This window comes from Danio aesculapii, chromosome 17 (genome assembly GCF_903798145.1).
Source record: "Danio aesculapii chromosome 17, fDanAes4.1, whole genome shotgun sequence".
NCBI lineage: Eukaryota > Metazoa > Chordata > Actinopteri > Cypriniformes > Danionidae > Danio > Danio aesculapii.
In genome coordinates, this window is record NC_079451.1 from 20,273,438 (window position 1) to 20,293,321 (window position 19,884).

The window sequence follows — 19,884 nt, forward strand, 5'->3', positions numbered from 1 at the left end:
GTTTGTACCTTATGAGCTGAGCATTATCATGAGGCCGCTGAGGTAGCAGCTTAAGTTTTCTCCAGTCCAAAAACTCGTGCAGGGTTGTGAAGGGGTCTTGGGTTACTGAACACTTATCAACATCACTCCACACCTCCAATCCTACCAGAGCTACACGGATGTTCAGAACTCTGTAAAACTAAGACAGCACATACAGTTAAAATCAAACTCCACCCCATACACCCAGCAGTACATTCATTTCTCCATCAGTCAATTCATACTCAGGCTTTCATTTCATTTAAAAGCTCGTTCTTTACCTCAGCAGTTCGACATTCATATCTGACTGTCAGACATCTATTTTAAACTTCTAATCAAGTGTTCTCTTTCATTCAGGCAAAGAGTGGCATTTAATACCTTGTCCACGTAATTGGCGATCTCCGCTAGCCTTTGCTTAACCTTTTCCACATCTTTTCCTTGTTTTTGGAACTGAGAAGGGAAAGAAAAGACATATGTGAGATATCAAATCCATATAAAACAGCAGTCTAGATAGATTTTTTAAACAAGCTGGGCTCTTTGATTGGCAGTACGTCCAAACTGTCATTTATATGGCGGTTATCAGAAGTGTTTATAAATGGCACACTCTTTAAAGCACTCAGAAGTGATCATTATCGCTGGCTAAGAGGCACTGAAAAATAGCACTCAAAGACAAGTGTGATAGCCAGTCACTTTTGGTTCAGTACTGATGTATCCCGCTTAAAAAAATACTATAGAAATGTATACAGTAGTAAATAATAGTGTTTTCAAACCACACTATACTAAAGTGTATTGTACTGCATGTATAATAGTATTTACAACTCTTTGTTAATTAACGCTCCAGGGAATTGATAAACTGTAACACATGCTGTAGTATAACCTGTAGTGTATTGTAGCAAAAGTATAACCCAGAGGTAGAAAAATAACAGTAGCCCAATGAGTAGTGTTTATATTGAAAGTTGTGTTTCTATAGGAACTATTGACTTAACACAACAGATTGTAGCAAATAATTTACACTATAGTATTTTACTATTAATTACTGTAGTATTTTTTGATGTGGAATCTATTAGAAAGAACCTAATTAAGCTAAATTACTAGAATAAATGAAATGCTTTTCTAGTCAGATACTGTTTCTCTCTCCTTCAAACACATACACACATACTCAACCACAGACAGCTGTGTCGATAATATGATAGCTTTCTTGTTGCCCAGTTTCCTTTTCCCACATCCAATGTTCACTTTATACACAACACTTCCTGTTTCCTGTCTGATCATTTGGGACCATTGCCCTACTTCCTGTCAGGTTCCACCCTCTATGACCTGCTTTAGGTTTGGCCTACTAAGGTGAAACAAAGAACCAAAACTTTACCGTAACACAAACACTGCACAGTTCTTAAGCAAATATAATTGTGTATGATAGCGCATTTCCTTTGATTTTTTCAAGTTCGATGAGTTGATATTAGAGTTCATGTGCAAAAGGGTTTTGTTCTGGCCTCTTGGTTTGGCTCCAGAAGCATGGTAATGGGCTTTGTTAAGAAACGGACTTCATTGCACTCACTTTTAATTGATCTTCATGTTCATTTTATAAATTCTATAATAAAAAACTTTAAATTATGATACAAATTATATCAATTAAAATTAGTTCCAAGAACAAAAACCTATCAACAAAAATGTATTAGGTGGTCAAAAATTGTGTCTGACCCACTTCCTTTCTTACGATGTGCTGCTGTCTCATTTTTCATGCCTTTATGAGATTCACAACTATCAAATTGAAGAACAAAACAAAACACAGTAATATTAAAACTATAAAAAATGTAAGTTTGGTTGAGCATGTTTAGAAGGCAAGTCATCATGATATATATTTACATTAATGCACATATCCAGTGATTTTATGCAACAAGGAACAATGCAATGCAAACTGTTCATAGAACACAATTTGTGTGTGTGTATACCCAGCCTGATCTCACGAGGAAACTTAACTATATTGCATTTTGTCAGTTTAGTGCCCAATTCGTACAAATTTGTATGAGTTCTGTCGTACAAAAATGTTCGATTTTAAAAAGGAGGTGTGGCACCCATCTCAACTCCACCCCTAAACCCACCTGTCATTGGAGGATAAGCAAATGGTGCTAAATTGTACAAATGATATCGTACAAATTCATACGAATTAGTCACTAAATCAAAAAGTTACGAATTGCCAGGAGATAGCGTTGGTCTACCTGGTATTTCCTTCATCATGGGGACCAAATGTCCCCATAACGACGAAAATATCATAGTACACAGTACAGCACATAGTAAACTGTATAATACACAGAACTTCTTTATGGGAAGTACAAAAAAGATAAGTGTGTGTGTGTTGGTTTAAGAGTGTGGGCTGGTTAAGTGCTTATAGAAGAGGTGTGCCTTCACAAATGGTGATGGTCTCAGCAGTTTGAGTGGAGGTTTGCTGCTCATTCCAGGTGATCAGTGAGGGTGAAGGCTATGAAAAGTCTTTTTGCCTTGTTGTAAAGTGTCAAAGTGTCACTTAATAAGTTGCCTGATGTGTAGTCATGGGTTGTGTTAGGGAGGTACTGTTCCAGGCCCGAAAGCCTGTGTCAAAAGTCTTAAAATTACAACTGCTTGGATCTATAGCTATGCCACATATTCTGACAGGAATGGGCTGATTTTCCCAAACTTGAACATTCGTGCCATTCTTTAGATGACTGACATAAATGACTAATACTTTACAAGCCTAAAAAAACCCGGTGTGTTTTACTGATGCACCACTGCAGAGCAATCAGCGTATGAGAGCATATTTTAGAGCATACTCTTGACTGATCTGATCTTCAACTGATTGCTCTGTGCAGTGCCGCTTCAGGTCAGACACAGCTCTTTTGAACTTGCCCTGCAATCTGTGTCAAACCTGTTGTGATGCTTTGTTGTCTTACCTCTCTGTTGTCTGCAACAATGATGAGCTCCACATATTTGGTGGTCTTCTGAACATCCCGTTTATGCTGCGAAAAAAGGGGAAAAAAGCACATAAACCATTTTAATTGTTTGATTTATCTATTATTAAACCCATTTTAGCAAAGGCGACGCAGATTCAGGTTGGATTACAAATTAATTGAGTGATTCATTCTAAAGGCTTGACTAATAAATGACAAGCAAATCAGTGAATGATTCACTCAACCAATTTCTTGAAATAAATTGATATGGTCCTATATAAGTTTCTATGTATCTATGTACATCCAGATTTTCAAATTTCTTTGCTTACACTTAGCTATGACCACCGTTTAAATAAAAAAAATTTGATTAAGATATAAATCCTTACCTTAAATTAACTATAAAGGTGGATCACTGAGCATAAACATATGAAGAGTTCAGATGCAAAAGCTGCTAAACGCCACTTCCGCCAAAAATTAGCTAATGACATTGAGCGAATGCTTTAGGCATGTAGCACATGTTCAACAAATCCCAGTGTAACCCCATTCAGAAATAACAGATTGTTGGCAAAAGCCTCTAAATGCCAATTGCCTCTGACAGCAAAAGCCGCTATATCCAAAGAACCAATCAGGAGGTGTGAATCGAATCATATCACATCAAATAAAAAGCCCCTTACCTCAAAATTCTGTGCATTTAAAAGAAAAAAGAAAACATTGTACAGTCGGAAGTGTAACATGCATTCATAAAGTTTTTTTGTGCGGCAACCTTTGAATAAGTCAGATTTGCTATTATTAAACAACAACTCATGAAAGACGGTTAAACAAGATGTCGTTCTTTTATCCCACGGATGCTATGACATGATATAAACAGAAGAGACGAAAAAGACCTACTGTAGAGTATGGTGAGGATGAATGAATGGCAGCTTCTAAAAAGTGTCTGAGAGACATCCCTTTCTTGCACAGTAGCTTACTTTGTGTTTTATTTGCTAATGTAAGCTGTATGAATGTTTAAAACAATATATTGGTGATGCGGTGGCGCAGTAGGTAGTGCTGTCGCCTCACAGCAAGAAGGTCGCTGGTTCAAGCCTCGGCTGGGTCAGTTGGCATTTCTGTGTGGAGTTTGCTTGTTCTCCCCGCGTTCGCTTGGGTTTCCTCCGGGTGCTCCGGTTTCCCCCACAAGTCTAAAGACATGCAGTACAGGTGAATTGGGTAAGCTAAATTGTCTGTAGTGTATGTGTGTGAATGAGTGTGAATGGATGTTTCCCTGTCATGGGTTGCGGCTGGAAGGGCATCCACTGTGTAAAAACATGCTGGATAAGTTGGTGGTTCATTCCGCTGTGGTGACCCCAGATTAAAAAAGGTAATAAGTCGAAAATTGTTTATATGACTTTATATTATATGTCTGATAAGTTTTTTATATAAATGGGCATTGCACAGATATTGATATTTCTCAATGTTTTGCTCTGCTCTACTTGCAGTATGCCAAAATATTTGAATTGATATTATTTTTTATAGTATTTGCTTTTTGCACATAGCATGTTATGACTGCTGTGGGCACGGGTAATATGTTTTTATTCACTTCTTTTTAATGTTTACACACTTAAAAATGCTTTTTTTAATCAGAATGTTTTGCACTGTACATTTTAAACTACATAATTTGAATCTAACAAGCTTAGTTTATAATTTTTACATTGTTCTTCTTACATTAAATCTAAATATGCCATATGGCAACAACGTCCAATAGTGGATCTAACTTTCCTTATAATTTATAATTTTGTTGTTTGAAATGATTTAATTGTTGCAGTATTATAAGCTTCAACACAGAACTTATAAATGACACCTTATACTTACTTTCCAACAACTGATATTTCAACAGTTTTCATTTATTACATAATTATTTTGCTGAATATTATTAAAAACAAACATAATATTGAAGCATCAGAATAATATAGCTACTGGCTAACAGTGTTTATATATTATACTATATACTATACTACAACTGTCTTATATGAGCTAACTTACCTGAACTGTCTGCATCACTGATTTTATCAAATGTCCAATCTGCATCATTCTCATGGTCACTAAAACCCATCTCATCCTCATTTTCATCTGCAGAAAGAGCCAGTTCTGTCCTTTTCTTATTTCACTTACCATAGAACATGGTGGTCCTCACTAATACACTGCTCTCAGTATTTATATCTAATCAAAAGTATTGCCATTAAAATGAGATTTTATCCATAATGCAAATTCCATTACCATATGACTAATCAACATTATATAACTAGCATTCATGTGGTTTTGTTACAACTTAAAAGATCACAGCTGACCTAGCTAGCTAGCTAAGCTATTGCAATATTGCACATTACACTATTGTACAGTTTTGCCATTTGGCAACACATACCTTTGATCGATTTACAAAAAATGTATTTGATAAAAAGTTTGAGTTGTGAATATGTCCTCATAACTTACTGGAGGTGATGTTTCAGATTTTTTTGTGGATCTGACATAATTTGATCTTTTGTTTTTATTGACGTTTACATTTGCATTTAGCAACTACTCACAATAAATAGTCTGTCAGCAATTGCGCCACAGAAAAACACTGCATGTTTGTGCATGTCATGTGACGTAAGCAAAGCACATCATTTGCTAAACTAAGGTCTTCTCTTTCCAACAAAAAAATTAGAACGTTGGTCTTAAAGAAACAGTGGCAGGAAAATGAACATAATCATGTTGCCATTTGGCAGCACCATGGGGTTTAGGGTTAAGGGGGTTTGTTTGGTAAAATATTGCATCTTTAGTGATTTTTGAGCTCATTGCAATGTCTTGTCCCAATAGATGGATTTAGAGGTTTTTGCAAAAAAAGCACAAGTGGATTTAGGTGGTTTTGACGCAAAAGAAAATCTACCTTGTTAAAAACCAAATAATTGTCTAATGTGAATTTTACATAAAAAAAGTTATTTACTAGCTAATAATCTTATCATTACAAATAAAATAAAACTGCTGAACCTCATCAAAGGAGCCTAATAGAAAATGCTCATTTACAGTACAAGAAAGGAGATCAGATAGATTTAGAGGGTTTTGCATATGAACTTTTCTTGTATAAAGTATTTCTAAAACATGATGTGATGGAGTCCTCAAAGACTAATACTAATAAATGTAGGTAATCACTCGATTAAACGTTAAATAAATATAAAAAATAACTAATGAAAGCATTAAAAAAAGTTACAAATTTTGAAACCACTTAAGATGGATTGACCCGCTTTATCTGGTTTAGTTGTGCTTCTCAAATGTTTTATTGCTGAAGTTAAGAATCCATGAAACGATTCAAGATTTCAGTGAACAAGAAATGTAATATGCACTTTCCTTAATTCAATAACGAAGCCATCAAAAAAACGAATGCCTTAACCAACAAGCGACGCTTTTGTATCGTCTCTTTAACCTTTTTGTTCCATTTTCAATTATTCTTATCTTCATAACTTCAACTAGCAATGCTTTAATCTCCATGGTAACAATATCAATATCATCTCCACCCCTTTTTGATTTATTCTCATCAAATGGATGATAAGAGTCAATAATCCCTAAGGATGTGCCTGCAAATATCAATGCCAGCACTGATACCGATCCTAACCACTTACGCTTTTATTATATACTGTGCATAGATTTCATCGTTTTGCCTTTATGTTGAAATATAACAGCATCTTCTGTCTGTTTCTATCCTTTCAAATCAATACAATGGCATCTGAACATGTTATTTAGACAGCTCTGTTGTGATAAGAACAGCTTCAATGTCAAGACTGTAATGTTGGGATGTTCTGTTAACCTTTGATGTCTCGCAGAGCTCTCTAATCTTGTTTTAGCATGCACGCGAAGAGAGAGCAATCACAATCCCCTCATCTGCATTAACAAAGACATCACTTGCTGAATGATGCATGTTAATTAATCCACAAGACAAAAAAAGTGACACTTTCTGAACAAAACACTGTCATAACTGTTGCTGACAGATTGCATTCATACCCTCGTTCTGAATGATTGTGGCAGTCCGCTTGTGGTCGTGTGGCTGACAGTCGATATGTTGTGTCCGTGTCCACAGGTTCCGGAGGGGAAGTGCAGATGATGTCCATCATAAATCACATGGGTGTCGTTTGCTGGCTCAAAAGCTGGCTCCACCATCAGTGTTTTATTTTCAAGTAAGATGAACCCTCTGTTGATGGAAAACCGATTTGATAAATACATTTTAGAAATACTGAATAAAAATATGCAAACCTATATTAGATGCCTGACAGGAACAATATAATGTGATGCTACAAATGGTTATGTGTTTAAAATGTTGCTAACGTTACTTTTTTGTTTGCATATTTAAACATGTTGTGTTGTTAGAACATTTTAACATAACGCTAGCATTTTGCCTAGCATAGTTTTAGCATGAATTAAGCTGTGTTTCAAATGTACAATGTGCTGTTAGCATGAATTTGTAGCTATAGTTATAATTACAGCTTTAGTATATTTAGAATGTATATGTACTAGTATGTTTATAGCATCTCAGCACATCGCTAACTCTGCATTAAAACATTCTACAAATGCAATGTTAGCAATATGTTAGCAATGTCTTATTTCAATGTTAACCCTTTCAATGTGACGCTGACATTAATTAGCATGTTGCTAATGTGTTTCAAAAACATTTAGCAATTGGCTAATGATTGCATGTTGTTAACCCTTGTGCGCTGTTCAAATTGACTACCTTTTGTTATGTTAGCGGTGAAAACATCCACTGAATTACGCCTGTAAAAATGCATCAGATAATTTTTTTGCATAAATCTGTTAATCTGCCTTAGTTCTGACCAAAACTACTAAATGTTTTTTTTAAATTACAGGATTTTAACTCTTTAATTGTCAAGCTCACAAATGATTTCACTGATTTGGTGAAAAAAACACACAATGACATATTTTTAATATAAAATAATTGTGGACTGGATTTTTTTTTACCTTTTATCACAGTCTTGGACATGTGAACAATTGGTATCAACATTGACTTCCATTATAATCACATTTGATGTTGCATAAATTCACAGTCTTTGTTTTTGTTTACTCCATGAAGTTCTGAGGGCTGAGATGCATATTTAAATTTTCTCAGACACATCAAGGTAAGTGCAAAGATCACCCTCACACACTCACAGAAACATACACACACTTTAATTTGCTGCTATACTCCATATAAAATCCAGAAACTAAGCTTATTTTGCACAGGCCTATCTAAAGGGTTAATGGTGCCAACTGATGGTCAACAGTAAAATGACAAAATTGACCTCTTCCCAACAAGGAAAACTATCAACAATCAAATATGCATGATTATATGCTGTCATGGTTTTACAATTAAAAAATGTGGTTATAATGAAAGTCAATAGTGCAAAAACAGCCACCAACAGTAAATTAGGGAGAAAAAAATGAAAATCAACCAAAAACAATGCATCAAAGGCAATGTTATTTCACATGTCCAAGACTGTGATAAAAGGTTAAAAAAATCCAGTCCAGAATTATTTTTTATATTGAAAATACATCATTAGTTTCACCAAATCAGTGACATCATTTATGAATTTGGAAATTAAAGAGTTAAAATTCTGTCATTTTTTATAAGGACTGAGGTTGATTAACAGATTTATACAAAAAGCATTTTTATGCATTTTTACAGCAGTTTAATTTAGTGGATGTTCAAAGCATTCGAAATTCAAAGCATTTTTTCTAAATATGTGTCAAAATAAGATCATTCTGCTAGCTGAAAGACAAAGAAAGTTATGGCCAAATTAAGACTCAAAATCACCAGAGTGGATGAAAACATCCCCAACAGTACTTAAGGGTTAACATGTTGTTAGTATGTAGCATAAATTAACATTTCTAAAAAGTTTCTAGCATGTTCTGTTAAACAAATTTAAAAAGTTTGTTGATTTAGCATGTTGCTACCTTGAATTCACACGCTATAAAATGTTTCCAGTATGTTAAACATGTTGCAAGCATTTAACTTCATTCTACCATGAACTGCATGTTGCTAACACATTAGCAATTTTACATAAAATACACCAAACAATCTCCGTAACAAAAGCTTTCTGCAGGATTTTAATTACTCAGATATGATGCTCAATTGCCCTGAATTCAATCAAATAATAATATTCTTAAGAAATAAATATTTTCCTAAGAGCTTTTTGGATAACTTTTTTGTAATTTTTATAACAGCTTTAAGGATGTCTGTTAATTGATTTAAGAATTTTCATAATTTCTTGGGTTAAGTAATTAGGTTAAAAAGTATTTATATTATGTGCGGGGATTAGACTAGAAGGGCATCCGCTGCGCAAAACATATGTTAGATAAGTTGGCGGTTCATTTTGCTGTGGCGAAATAAGGTACTAACCCTGATAAATAAGGGACTAAGTTGAAGGAAAACAAATGTATGTTTGTTGTGCTGTATGTTAAAACTTTAAATGGATTTTCTTGTTGTGCAGGACATTGTGTGTTGTAAATTGTGCAAAAGAAAAAAAATAAGATGTACTGTAGATGTGTAAAGTTCTTTTAGTAATGTATTCTGGCTAAATATTGCAGTGACATAGCTAGTAATATGAATTCATATGCAATTACACATATATTTTTATCAATATAACATCATTGTAAAATTAAATACAACCCTTGACCCTTTGCCATTCAATAAGCTATATGGTCAAACCACTCATAGCCAATAAATCCCTTTGTTTGTCTTTGTCCCACTGGGAAATGTGTGGATATGAATGCGTTTCTGCAGAATGACATTGGATTGTATAAAATGGCAATTTTCATCCCATTCTATGACCACTAACCAAGACTCAGCAAAGAGCAAAATGTCTGCAAATGTGCAAATTTACATTTATGACAAAACTGATATGCTTAATAATATGGCCAGAAGTAAAAGGAAATTGTGAGAGATCCCATTGAGAGATAATTGAAAACGAAGGGTGCATATATAAGAGCCACAGTGCTGCAGAATTAGGTTGTAAGTGAGTTTTCTCTTTGCAATATTATATCAAAATAAAACAGAGGAAAATCTGGAGCCATACTGATAATCCAAACGATGCATGCGGAAGGAATGATCATGTAAATCATATCTGACGATAGCCCTGCTTGCAATTTATAACCAAGCTGCTAATACGAAACCCAAAAGTACTTAGCAGAGACAATGCAGCATGATTGCAGTTTGATACAGAGTATTGCATTTAGTAATTCCACATTGTCAAATGCAAACATTTCCATCTCACACACCCACACCAGTGAGGATAAAAAGCCAAAATCACATTTACCTCTGCCTTGATTCATTGTAACCTTCTATGTTCAGATTTGGCTTTAATATCTGCCTACCTGAAGGTCTCCAGGCTTGTGATTATGAAGATAAAGACTTGAAGAAGGAATTTTTGGTAATTACAAGCAGGAGACCTTGGGAACACGCGGGTTCTCTTCCATCTAAATTCATCTTTACTTACTTGGCCGTAAAAGTTGTGCCTTTACGACAAATTTACTGTAGCCAAATGCTCCTTCTAATTATATCGCCAATGTTTTTCATGACTTAATAAACGTTTTCAGTCTTATCTTCAAGACAATGGGGCATGGGATGATACTAAAGCTTTTTATTGATGTTTAATCTCACGGTTTTATAGTCTCTAAATGAACCTTCACGTAGGAAGAGTTGTGAAGTCCACTGGAAAGAAAATCACGGCCATAAATGTTTGACAACTTAAGGTCTATAATGGCTTTCCGGATTGAAGCACACATGCTTTAAACTACTTGTTTAAGGAGTTTTAATGACTTTGAAAATTAGAATTCAATATGGTTAACGTTACTGCCAATACATTATAGGATATGGAGACATTATGTTGCTGATACTGTGCTTACCTGATACCAGAGCACGTACTGAGAGTGACTTCAGAGTGGACGTATCCTTGTACTGCACCATGGTAATAGCAATTCATCTACACAAAGAAAAAGAGTTAAATATATATATTTAAGGCACATGTACTAGTTCCTTAGAAATGTACTATGTATCCAATGTATGTTGTTTTCATGTGGTTCTTAAAAGATATTCCATTTATTTTATTACTTTTTTTTTAAATCTAATATTGTCTTCTCATACTGTGTCCTAAAAGTACAGCACATGTATAGTATGTACTGTACCATGTGTGTAAAGAAAAACCTGCATACAGTTGAATTTGAAACAGAAGAGTGGGAAAATGTGTATCTAGTCATAGACATTTGATAAATATTTTTGATGACAATATTTAATGACCCAACAAGTTTAGGAACATGTTATTTTGGGAAATGGTTAAAGTTATTTAACTGATGTAATTATTTATTTATTTTTCACTCAAATGCAAAAAGACATAAAAAGGCAAAAAGAACACATGATATAAAGTGAATATTACAATATTTGTATTTAATATACCGTGTAATCTGCCATTAATAGGAATAAACTGAAAGGATTTTTCCGAAAATGATAAAAAAACAACAGCAACAACAACAAAACTAAACATTTTTCTGATTCTGATACTGATAGTGGTCAATTGCATACTAAACTATATAATAGCTAATTATTTCTTCAATAAAATCAATTTATCGAACATGGATTTAATCTATTTATCATTCAACTGTCCAATATTTAAGAGAGGTACAAGTTAAGACAATAGAATTACAATATGACAGTTTTCAAAGGTGATTTTTTATGCTATTCAATATTTTGTTTAAAAGACAGAATTTTTATATTTTAATAGAAAGTATTTATTTAATACATTTACAAATATAGCCAGTCCTATTGCTGTATGCAGTTATTAACTGCTGGTCTAGAAAAATATTGATTCACTAAAGCGCAGATGTTTTAGCCCAAACTAACTAATGGTTTTATGCCAACAATTGATCATGGTGAACACCAGTTGCTAGGAAGCACAAATTTTGTACCTATAGGTCTGATATTTTGTACACATTATGTTTAGTTTTTTTTAAGTATTTAATGATTTTTTTCTTTGAAAAACATAGAATATTCAAAAAGTGTCTGAACTTACTGCCTCTATGTAATTATTAACCATCGTTATCAGCGTTTTTCATATTATTTCTAATAGATATGCCAATGGCTTTAAATAAATCAAATTCAGCCAAAAATATAAGCCAGGGGTGTCCAAACTCAGTCCTGGAGGGCCGGTGCCCTGCATAGTTTAGCTCCAACTTCCTTCAGCAGACCTCCTTGGAAGTTTCTTGTATACCCAGAAAGAGCCTGATTAGCTCTTGATTAGCTAGTTCAGGTGTGTCTACTTGGGATTGAAACTAAAATTTGGAGGACACTGGCCCTCGAGGACAGAGTTTGGACACCCCTAATATAAGCGCTCAATATGTTGGCACACCCCTAATTATTCATAACTAATTGGTTCTCTATTGGTGACACAGGGGCTCAGTGGTTAGCACTGTCACCTTACAGCAAAAAGGTTGCTGGTTTGAGTCCCGGCTGGGTCAGTTGGCATTTCTGTGTGGAGTTTGCATATATACTGTTATATATATATATATTGTAGGCTTGACATCACTTTTGACCACTACTGTATGAATTGCTTTTTCAGCTATTTTGAAATAAATCCAGACAAAAATAAAAAGCACAATGTCATAGACCCAACAACCATATGTCAAATCTGAATTCAAGCCAACAGTTCAGGTTAAAGTGGGGTTATTTCCAAAAGCAATTAGCCATAAAATCGGATCATTGACCAACTGGAACTGAAATCCTATTCAGGTGCAAGATACTGTTGGTCTGATGGGATCATGCAGCACAGCTTATAGTAGTGCCACGTAGCAGAAGTCATCTTTAAGCAGCTGCCTGCTGATGAAAACCCACACACTGCGGTGCCACTACAGCAGTGTCTGCTGATCTATTTTACAGTGAAACTATTCTCTCCTGTTATGGCTGTCAAAAGCCCCCAAAGACCCTTCATGTGGAAATACCAATTGGTACTCACAGGCTGGACCGACTGAACTGCCATTACTCACACAAATGTACTCATGCTCACATACAGACAGACAAAACCATTCAAAAACACAGCACTCTGTCAAAACCAATCAATGACTGATGGACAAAATCCTTCGCATCCACACTCAGCTCTTTGAGGGCATTCTTGTGGCTGCCATTTCCACATCTTTAAAATTTAAAAGGCCAAGAATAGCAGTAAAAGTACCAGAAACAGTCATAGGTGGAGGATATCAAAACAGCTAGAGCTAAAAATAATGACTCACTAGCTAATGGCCCTGTTAAATAATACACTAGGCCAGAAAAGTGAAGTTTGAGACTTATATTAGTAAAAGCAGGGCATTTTTCTTTCTTAATGTCCTGATTTTTGAAGGATCAGCAGAGAAAACACAAGGCTGCTTTTTTATTTAGGTGTCTGCCTTGGATGACAGTGCAAAGAGTAGTGTGAGTGCAAAGAGCACCTGAGCCCGAAACTGAAGACGAGATGTGACTTTTAAGGGATTGTTTCATATGTGTTTATTAATCTTTCTTGCTGTTCAATGAGTTGTCGTAGATTATTAAAGACACAAACTCCTCACTGCATGACAGCTGCACCTTTAGCAAACCTCCTAATTCCTGCAGCACGATGACTTTATGATTGTTTATGAGCGTCAAAAGGGGCTGATCTGTTCAGCAAAATATTTAACTGCATGTCACTGCATCCCAAACGACTAAAACGATATAAAGAAATCTCCATTGTGCTGAGTGAGAGCGCTTCTTACTGAACAGCGTATTATCGATGATGCAAGCCTGCTCAGGCACGAATGCAATGTGAGTGCGGGCTGTCGGGGGAGATAAGCGTGCTTTGGCCCGATTCAAGGCAACTGTACACAGTGTGAGTGGCACCCGGTGTGGTCTTCTGATGCTGTAGCACATCTGCCTCAAGGTTCGACGTGTTGTGCATTCAGCAATGTTCTTCTTAATAACTTAGTTGTAACGAGTGGTTATTTGAGTTACTGTTGCCTTTCTATCAGCTCGAACCAGTCTAGCCGTTCTTGTCTGACATCAACAAGGCATTTGTGCCCACAGAACTGCCGCTCACTGGATATTTTCTAATTTTCTGACCATTCTCTGTAAACCCAAATGGTTGTGCATGAAAATCCCAGTACATCAGAAGTCTCTGAAATACTCAGACCAGCCCATCTGGCATTATACATTGTCAGGGTGTAAAAAGACAGTTATTGAGCTGAAATTTTGTGTTTCCATTTGTGTTTTTCTAGTAAAATATTAAAACTTTGGAGTTACATTTTCATCAGAAATTGACAGAGCAGAGATACAGGTCTCAAAATGCAATTCAAAAAGTAAATAAAAGGAAAACACTGCTAATTATTGCATATTTTCAATGTAAATCGATTGATGTGGTTAACTGTCAAATTTCAATTCAAAGCATCGATTCATCAGGTTTTTCCTTTGTTGTTGTTAATAAAATTCCCACAATTCCTATCAATTTTACCTATTTACATACAATATTTTCCACACCTAAAATAAGACTGTAAGTCGAGTAAATATTTAATTGTCCCTCACACTAAGGCCTTAAACATTCTCGGCTTTGAAGACAAAAGACGTTCGTGGTTATCTAGACAGGCTTAAACGATTATGAATAAGAGCTAAATATGCACAGGAGAAATAATATAGTGAAGCCTACACATTGATTGGGAAGAGGGGGCTGTCAGCATGTTGTCAAAGCTGTCAGTTATGGTTCTTAGCACTAGTCTAATTAAAAAAAATGTACAAAAGACTCAGTAGACAATTTAAATCAGGCCTGACAATAATGTCAACATACTGTCCTCGTGTCAACATCACATCACAGCAAGATTAATCAGCTATCCGGGAAAACGGCCAGTCACAGAATCCAAGTGCACTAGCCAGCCAGTTGAGCTTTTGAAGATTTTAAAGCATTTGATTTTTAATAATTTTAACTTGACTCAGCATTTTGAAAATGTAGCGATAATGTCTTCAAAAGATGCGAGACGAGAGTGTAATGATCATTCACATTCATCAAGTTTGTTTACATAGAAAAGCAATGGAAAAGTAGTGCATTGGAATGGAATAAAATGCATTCAGTTTGAACAGCACCTTAGGCTGCTGAAAATGTCTAAAACACATATCGTTGTGAATCTGTGTGAATGGGGATTGATTTGACAGCACTGTCGTTTGTGCACAAACGCTAAACGAGAGGAAAATCTTTGTTTTTAGTACACTGTTATTGTGTAAACTTGCTGTGTATATTCCAAATGTCTAATTTTTGTTCTGAAGAAAACAATTGTGTTTGTAAGTGTGAGTAAATGATGACCAAATGTTACAGATGTATTACAAGTTAGCCTAAAAACCCTTTCCTAGTATTTGAAATGGGCCTACAATTAATAGCCAGGCCATAATGTTTCTGTGATGTGTTTGTACCAGAAGATAAATGTGTGTGTGAGACTGTTTAACGTACCGTAGAGTTGTGAGTGCTTGTAACAGTTTGTCCATCTTCCCTGTAATGTGTCTCAGTGTAATGGCTGGCAAACAGTCCACTAGAAGAGAAAACACACACATAAACACATAAAGAAAATCAATTCAGCGTTGCATCAGACTCTACTCCTCCAAAAATTCACTATTTTCGAAGGAGAATGGTTTATAGTTTAAGAGATCATAAAATATGTATATAAACTCTCTTAAGTTAGACTTCACAACCGAATGCTGAACAAATTCATCTTGTTTAATGCCCTAAATTTGCAGAGCAGATTATGGAAGTGTGTCAAAACAGTGAACTTGCTTTTTGGAAATGCACATAAACAGGAAAAGTGGGACACTGTGCAGAAAGTGGTCAAAAAAACCAACAGATCAAATCATGACCCACCTAAACATACTGCACAGCCATTAACACAATAAAATACAAAAATCTGACACCTCAAAAGGAAACGCATTTTCCTAAATGTCAGACTTTTGTATGCAATCGCAAAAAAGTTCTATTGTATTTTTGTAATAGGAAATCAGACATTGAATTAGGATAGTGAATTAGATATTTCTAAATTTGCCATAAGAAGTTCTTTGTTTTGTCTTTAATATTCTTACAATTGTTCATTTTTTTAGGTTAAAACATCATTTTGAACACCAAATGAAAAAATAAAGCGCTTTTCCTATTGGAAAGATGTTGTAGTTGAATGTATGTGCTTGAGTGAACAATCAGAAACGCAGGGGAAAAGTAAGAGTTGTATTTGTGTGCATGTTGTTGATACTGTATGTTGAAATGCCAAACTCTGGCCAGACATCCCTGAAAGAGACGAGAGAGTGATATGTGACATGATGCTGACATGATGAAATCCAAATGTAATCACCTCAACAACATAAGCAGACTCTTGTGTGAGTATGTGTGTGTGTAATGACATGTGTAGGACGTTAGTATTACAAGAAAGTGACGTATAAAGACATCCCCCATGTCCCCATTTTTCAAAGGCTTATTAATCCAATAGAATTATTATTATTATTATTATTTTGAGAAATTAAAACACAAAAAGTTTCAGTGGATGTGAAACTCACTGGATATTTTCTCTTTCGCACCATTCTCTGTAAACCCTAGACATGGTTGTGCGTGAAATTGCCAGTAGATCAGCAGTTTCTAAAATACTCAGACCAGCCCGTCTGGCACCAACAACCATGCCACGTTCAAAGTCACTTAAATCACCTTTCATCTCCATTCTGATGCTCGGTGTGAACTGCAGCAGATCATCTTGTAGGGTTAGGGTTATGGGAAATACAGTCCCCCAAAACTCCAGAGACCAATAGCAGAGCTAAACATTAAATGATTAACAAATTATATGTAGCCCAAATGTCAGGATTCTGCCACTTCGGTCTTGTTACTTCTTGTTTTGGTGGCAGAGTCCAGACACTAGTCTTGTTCTGTCTTGTATGTTGTGCTCGGCTCGAGTTTATTTTGGTCTTGTTTGTCTTTGATTTTCATATGAGCGCCATCTTGACTGCTTGATGTTGGCGCATGAAGTCCGGCCATGCTCGGGATGCGCACTCTCATCCTGGTGTTTGTGTTTGTTCTGTCTGCAACGTGCTGTTAGATTCTCAGCATCTCAGTCTAGTTGGTTTTGGTTTCAATTGGGATGGAATATGCCTGTTGCAAGGGTTGTGTCTAGCACATGGTTAGTGTTGTTTCATGTGAACACAGTTAATGAGTTCTGTCATTGGCTGCGTGTTCTAGTCTTGTTTTATGTGAGCACATGGCTTGTGTTGTTTATTTGTGTCATGTGCTCTCCTGTCTATTGTCTAGTCCCCCCCCCCATTGTTAACCCATTATTAGTTTATTATGTTCACCTGTTTGTTTGTTTATTTTTTCTGCTTATATCCCCCTCTTGTCTGCTGTCCTGTGCTAGTTCGTCGTTTTTATTTCCAGTCTTGCCCAGTCCAGTCCAGCCCTACTCTTTCCTGCCAGCCCAGTCAAGTTTGTTTTAGTTATGTTTTCCCCCTCAGAATTGTTTTTGTTCCCCTTTTGTTTTATTTTTACTTTTAATGAATCCGTTTGAGTTCCTGCACTTGAGTCCTTGTCGTTCCCTTTCCTGAAACATGACATCAAATAATTTTTAACCTACTTTTTAACTTGTTGATTTACATAGTTATTTGGTAGCCTATTTTAATCATTTATTATTATTCATATATTTATTACTTAATCAAGTTACTTTAAATTCATCTGACTAAAAGATAACATAATAATAAAGTAATGCTGATTGAACTTTTTTATATATATATATATATATATATATATATATATAAAAAAACTATATTGATGTACTAACTCATTGCTGAAACAATTTAATATGCAGAATATACAGATCTCGAAGTTCCTGAGCATATAGCAGATGAAAATATCTCAGATGTGAACATTATGTGGAGGGATGAGGAAGATAAAGAATTTTTTTATAAACAATGTGTGCTCCATACAATAAAAACCTCAAAATTAAAATGTCACAATGTTAATGTTTGTAATTTTGAAAATAAATTATAAGATTATACCAGCAATCGTGTTTGTTTTTATTTCTATTTTATTGTAGGACTTTCTAGTATGTGTCAGTATTGTTTATAATATGTATATTATTAATGATAGGTGTTATTATGCTTCAGAGTATTTGAAGAATAAATAAGTATGAATATTTTCCATGTTAGTTTAAATGCAGGCACATATATTTCGTATTTTCATATATATCATAATTCTGATTCTGATTATGGAGATGTGTATTACCGTTTCTAGCCGATAGGTTGTGTCTGTATATAAATTAAGACGCAAGTTTCGTTTTTCCTCAATTAGTTATTGTTTGGGGCCTGTACGCTTGCCGGTTTATAACCTAGCTAGCTAACTAGCTAGCTACTAGCAACTGTTGATTAAACGAGGAAGGACGTCGAAGTTTGACAGACTAGTGTAACGCCAGTACTTAGGCTGTCTAATTGTGGACGAACATTGTGTGTGTGTGAACGCAATAAAAGTTCAGTAGTGGCTCGAGTTGTATCCATCGTACTTGCCCTGAAACCCTTCCAGTGAGGAGTTTATTGAGGTACAGTGAGTAACTCGGTAAAAACTGGACATTTACATTGATATATTGTTCGGAATGCAGCTGTACTGATCTGATGTTCATTGAAATTGGCCCAAAATATATACTTAAAGGGTGTTGAATTTTATTACTATAATTTGGTCTCATATATAGGAGCCTCAAGAACTGAGAAAACATAATTTTTTTCAGAAACTTTGAACATAATTCAGGTCTAAAGCGGTTAAATAATTTTAAAATTTGAACTCATTTTTCATATTAGTCCTTATGTACTGTATGTATGGTGTGCCATAATATAAATATTTTTTTATTAAAAAGGCATTTATCTGCTGTAGCCCATTTTACAGTTTCTATCTGTGAAGAAATACTCCGCATATACTGTAATTAACCACACACACACACACACACACACACACAAGCACATGCACCTTGACAGACCTCAAACTCCTCACATTTCTCCTTTGGGCTTGTGTATACCATAATTATACTCTTATATACACACACATTCATCAAATGATCATCAGGACACGAAAACAGATCCAGTGTTGGTATTCTGGGGCAAATCTTAATTTCAAATTCGTCTCATGAATCTGACTGGTTTAGACCTTGGGCTTACATATTAGTAAAACAAGCCAGCTCATCTTCCCGAAATAACAAGGCTGCTGCCTATCTATGGTCGCTCTAAAATCAGCCATATTTGGTTTAATGTCATTAGGCCATCCTTCGGTAATGACAGCACACCAGTCCATCATTTCCCATTCTCCTCCATTGGATCCACATACGCCGGCAGAGGAGCGGCTTGTTGTTTTTGGAAGGAACTTCAAAGCGTCTGGTTGAAAGGCTTTGATGTTCTCAAGATTGAACTGGTGTGACAGCCATCCGAATCCCAATCCCAAATGTGCCGTGTCTCCCCTCGGTGCCACAAAGCAATGAGCGAGGGAATGTGGGAGTTTGTCCACAGGGAAGTGTGAATCATAAAAGGAGGGATGAACGTGCTGTAATATGCCAATTAGGGTGGGCGCACACAAAAAACGTCCACTAGGAAACAGGCCTTGAGCGTTCAACAATACATTCAGAAGTTTATGATGTTATAAACTGCCATTGAAAGCTCAAAACTATGCATGTAAAGAGATGTACACACAAAAATCTACATAGAAAGTTGCTCATTACTCCTAATAAAAGGTGAAATTAGGTTTAAAGGTGATTTTTAGAAGTTTTTGACTCTTAAAGTATAATAATATGTTTGCAGATGTTTAAGAAACATGCTAAGTGAACACTTGTTTACCTGAAAAACAATGCAGAGGTTGTTTATTCTGCTTTGTATATATGTGCGTTCCATGTCGTAATGTCTGTCTTTGTTTTTGTCTGT

The 19,884-nt window shown here is 35.4% G+C and overlaps 1 protein-coding gene across 1 annotated transcript in view; it reads right to left on the reverse strand.

The window, feature by feature from the left end:
* The window catches only part of adam12b (ADAM metallopeptidase domain 12b), a 164,240-nt gene that overhangs the window by 81,883 nt on the left and 62,473 nt on the right, over window positions 1–19,884 (reverse strand). The window contains exons 4-9 of the mRNA XM_056477759.1: window positions 15,422–15,500; window positions 10,839–10,915; window positions 6,948–7,134; window positions 2,940–3,005; window positions 394–465; window positions 9–178 (exon numbers count right to left, since the gene is read on the reverse strand). Coding sequence (XP_056333734.1) covers window positions 9–178; window positions 394–465; window positions 2,940–3,005; window positions 6,948–7,134; window positions 10,839–10,915; window positions 15,422–15,500 — 651 coding nt within the window. The remainder of the gene's footprint in view (window positions 1–8; window positions 179–393; window positions 466–2,939; window positions 3,006–6,947; window positions 7,135–10,838; window positions 10,916–15,421; window positions 15,501–19,884) is intronic.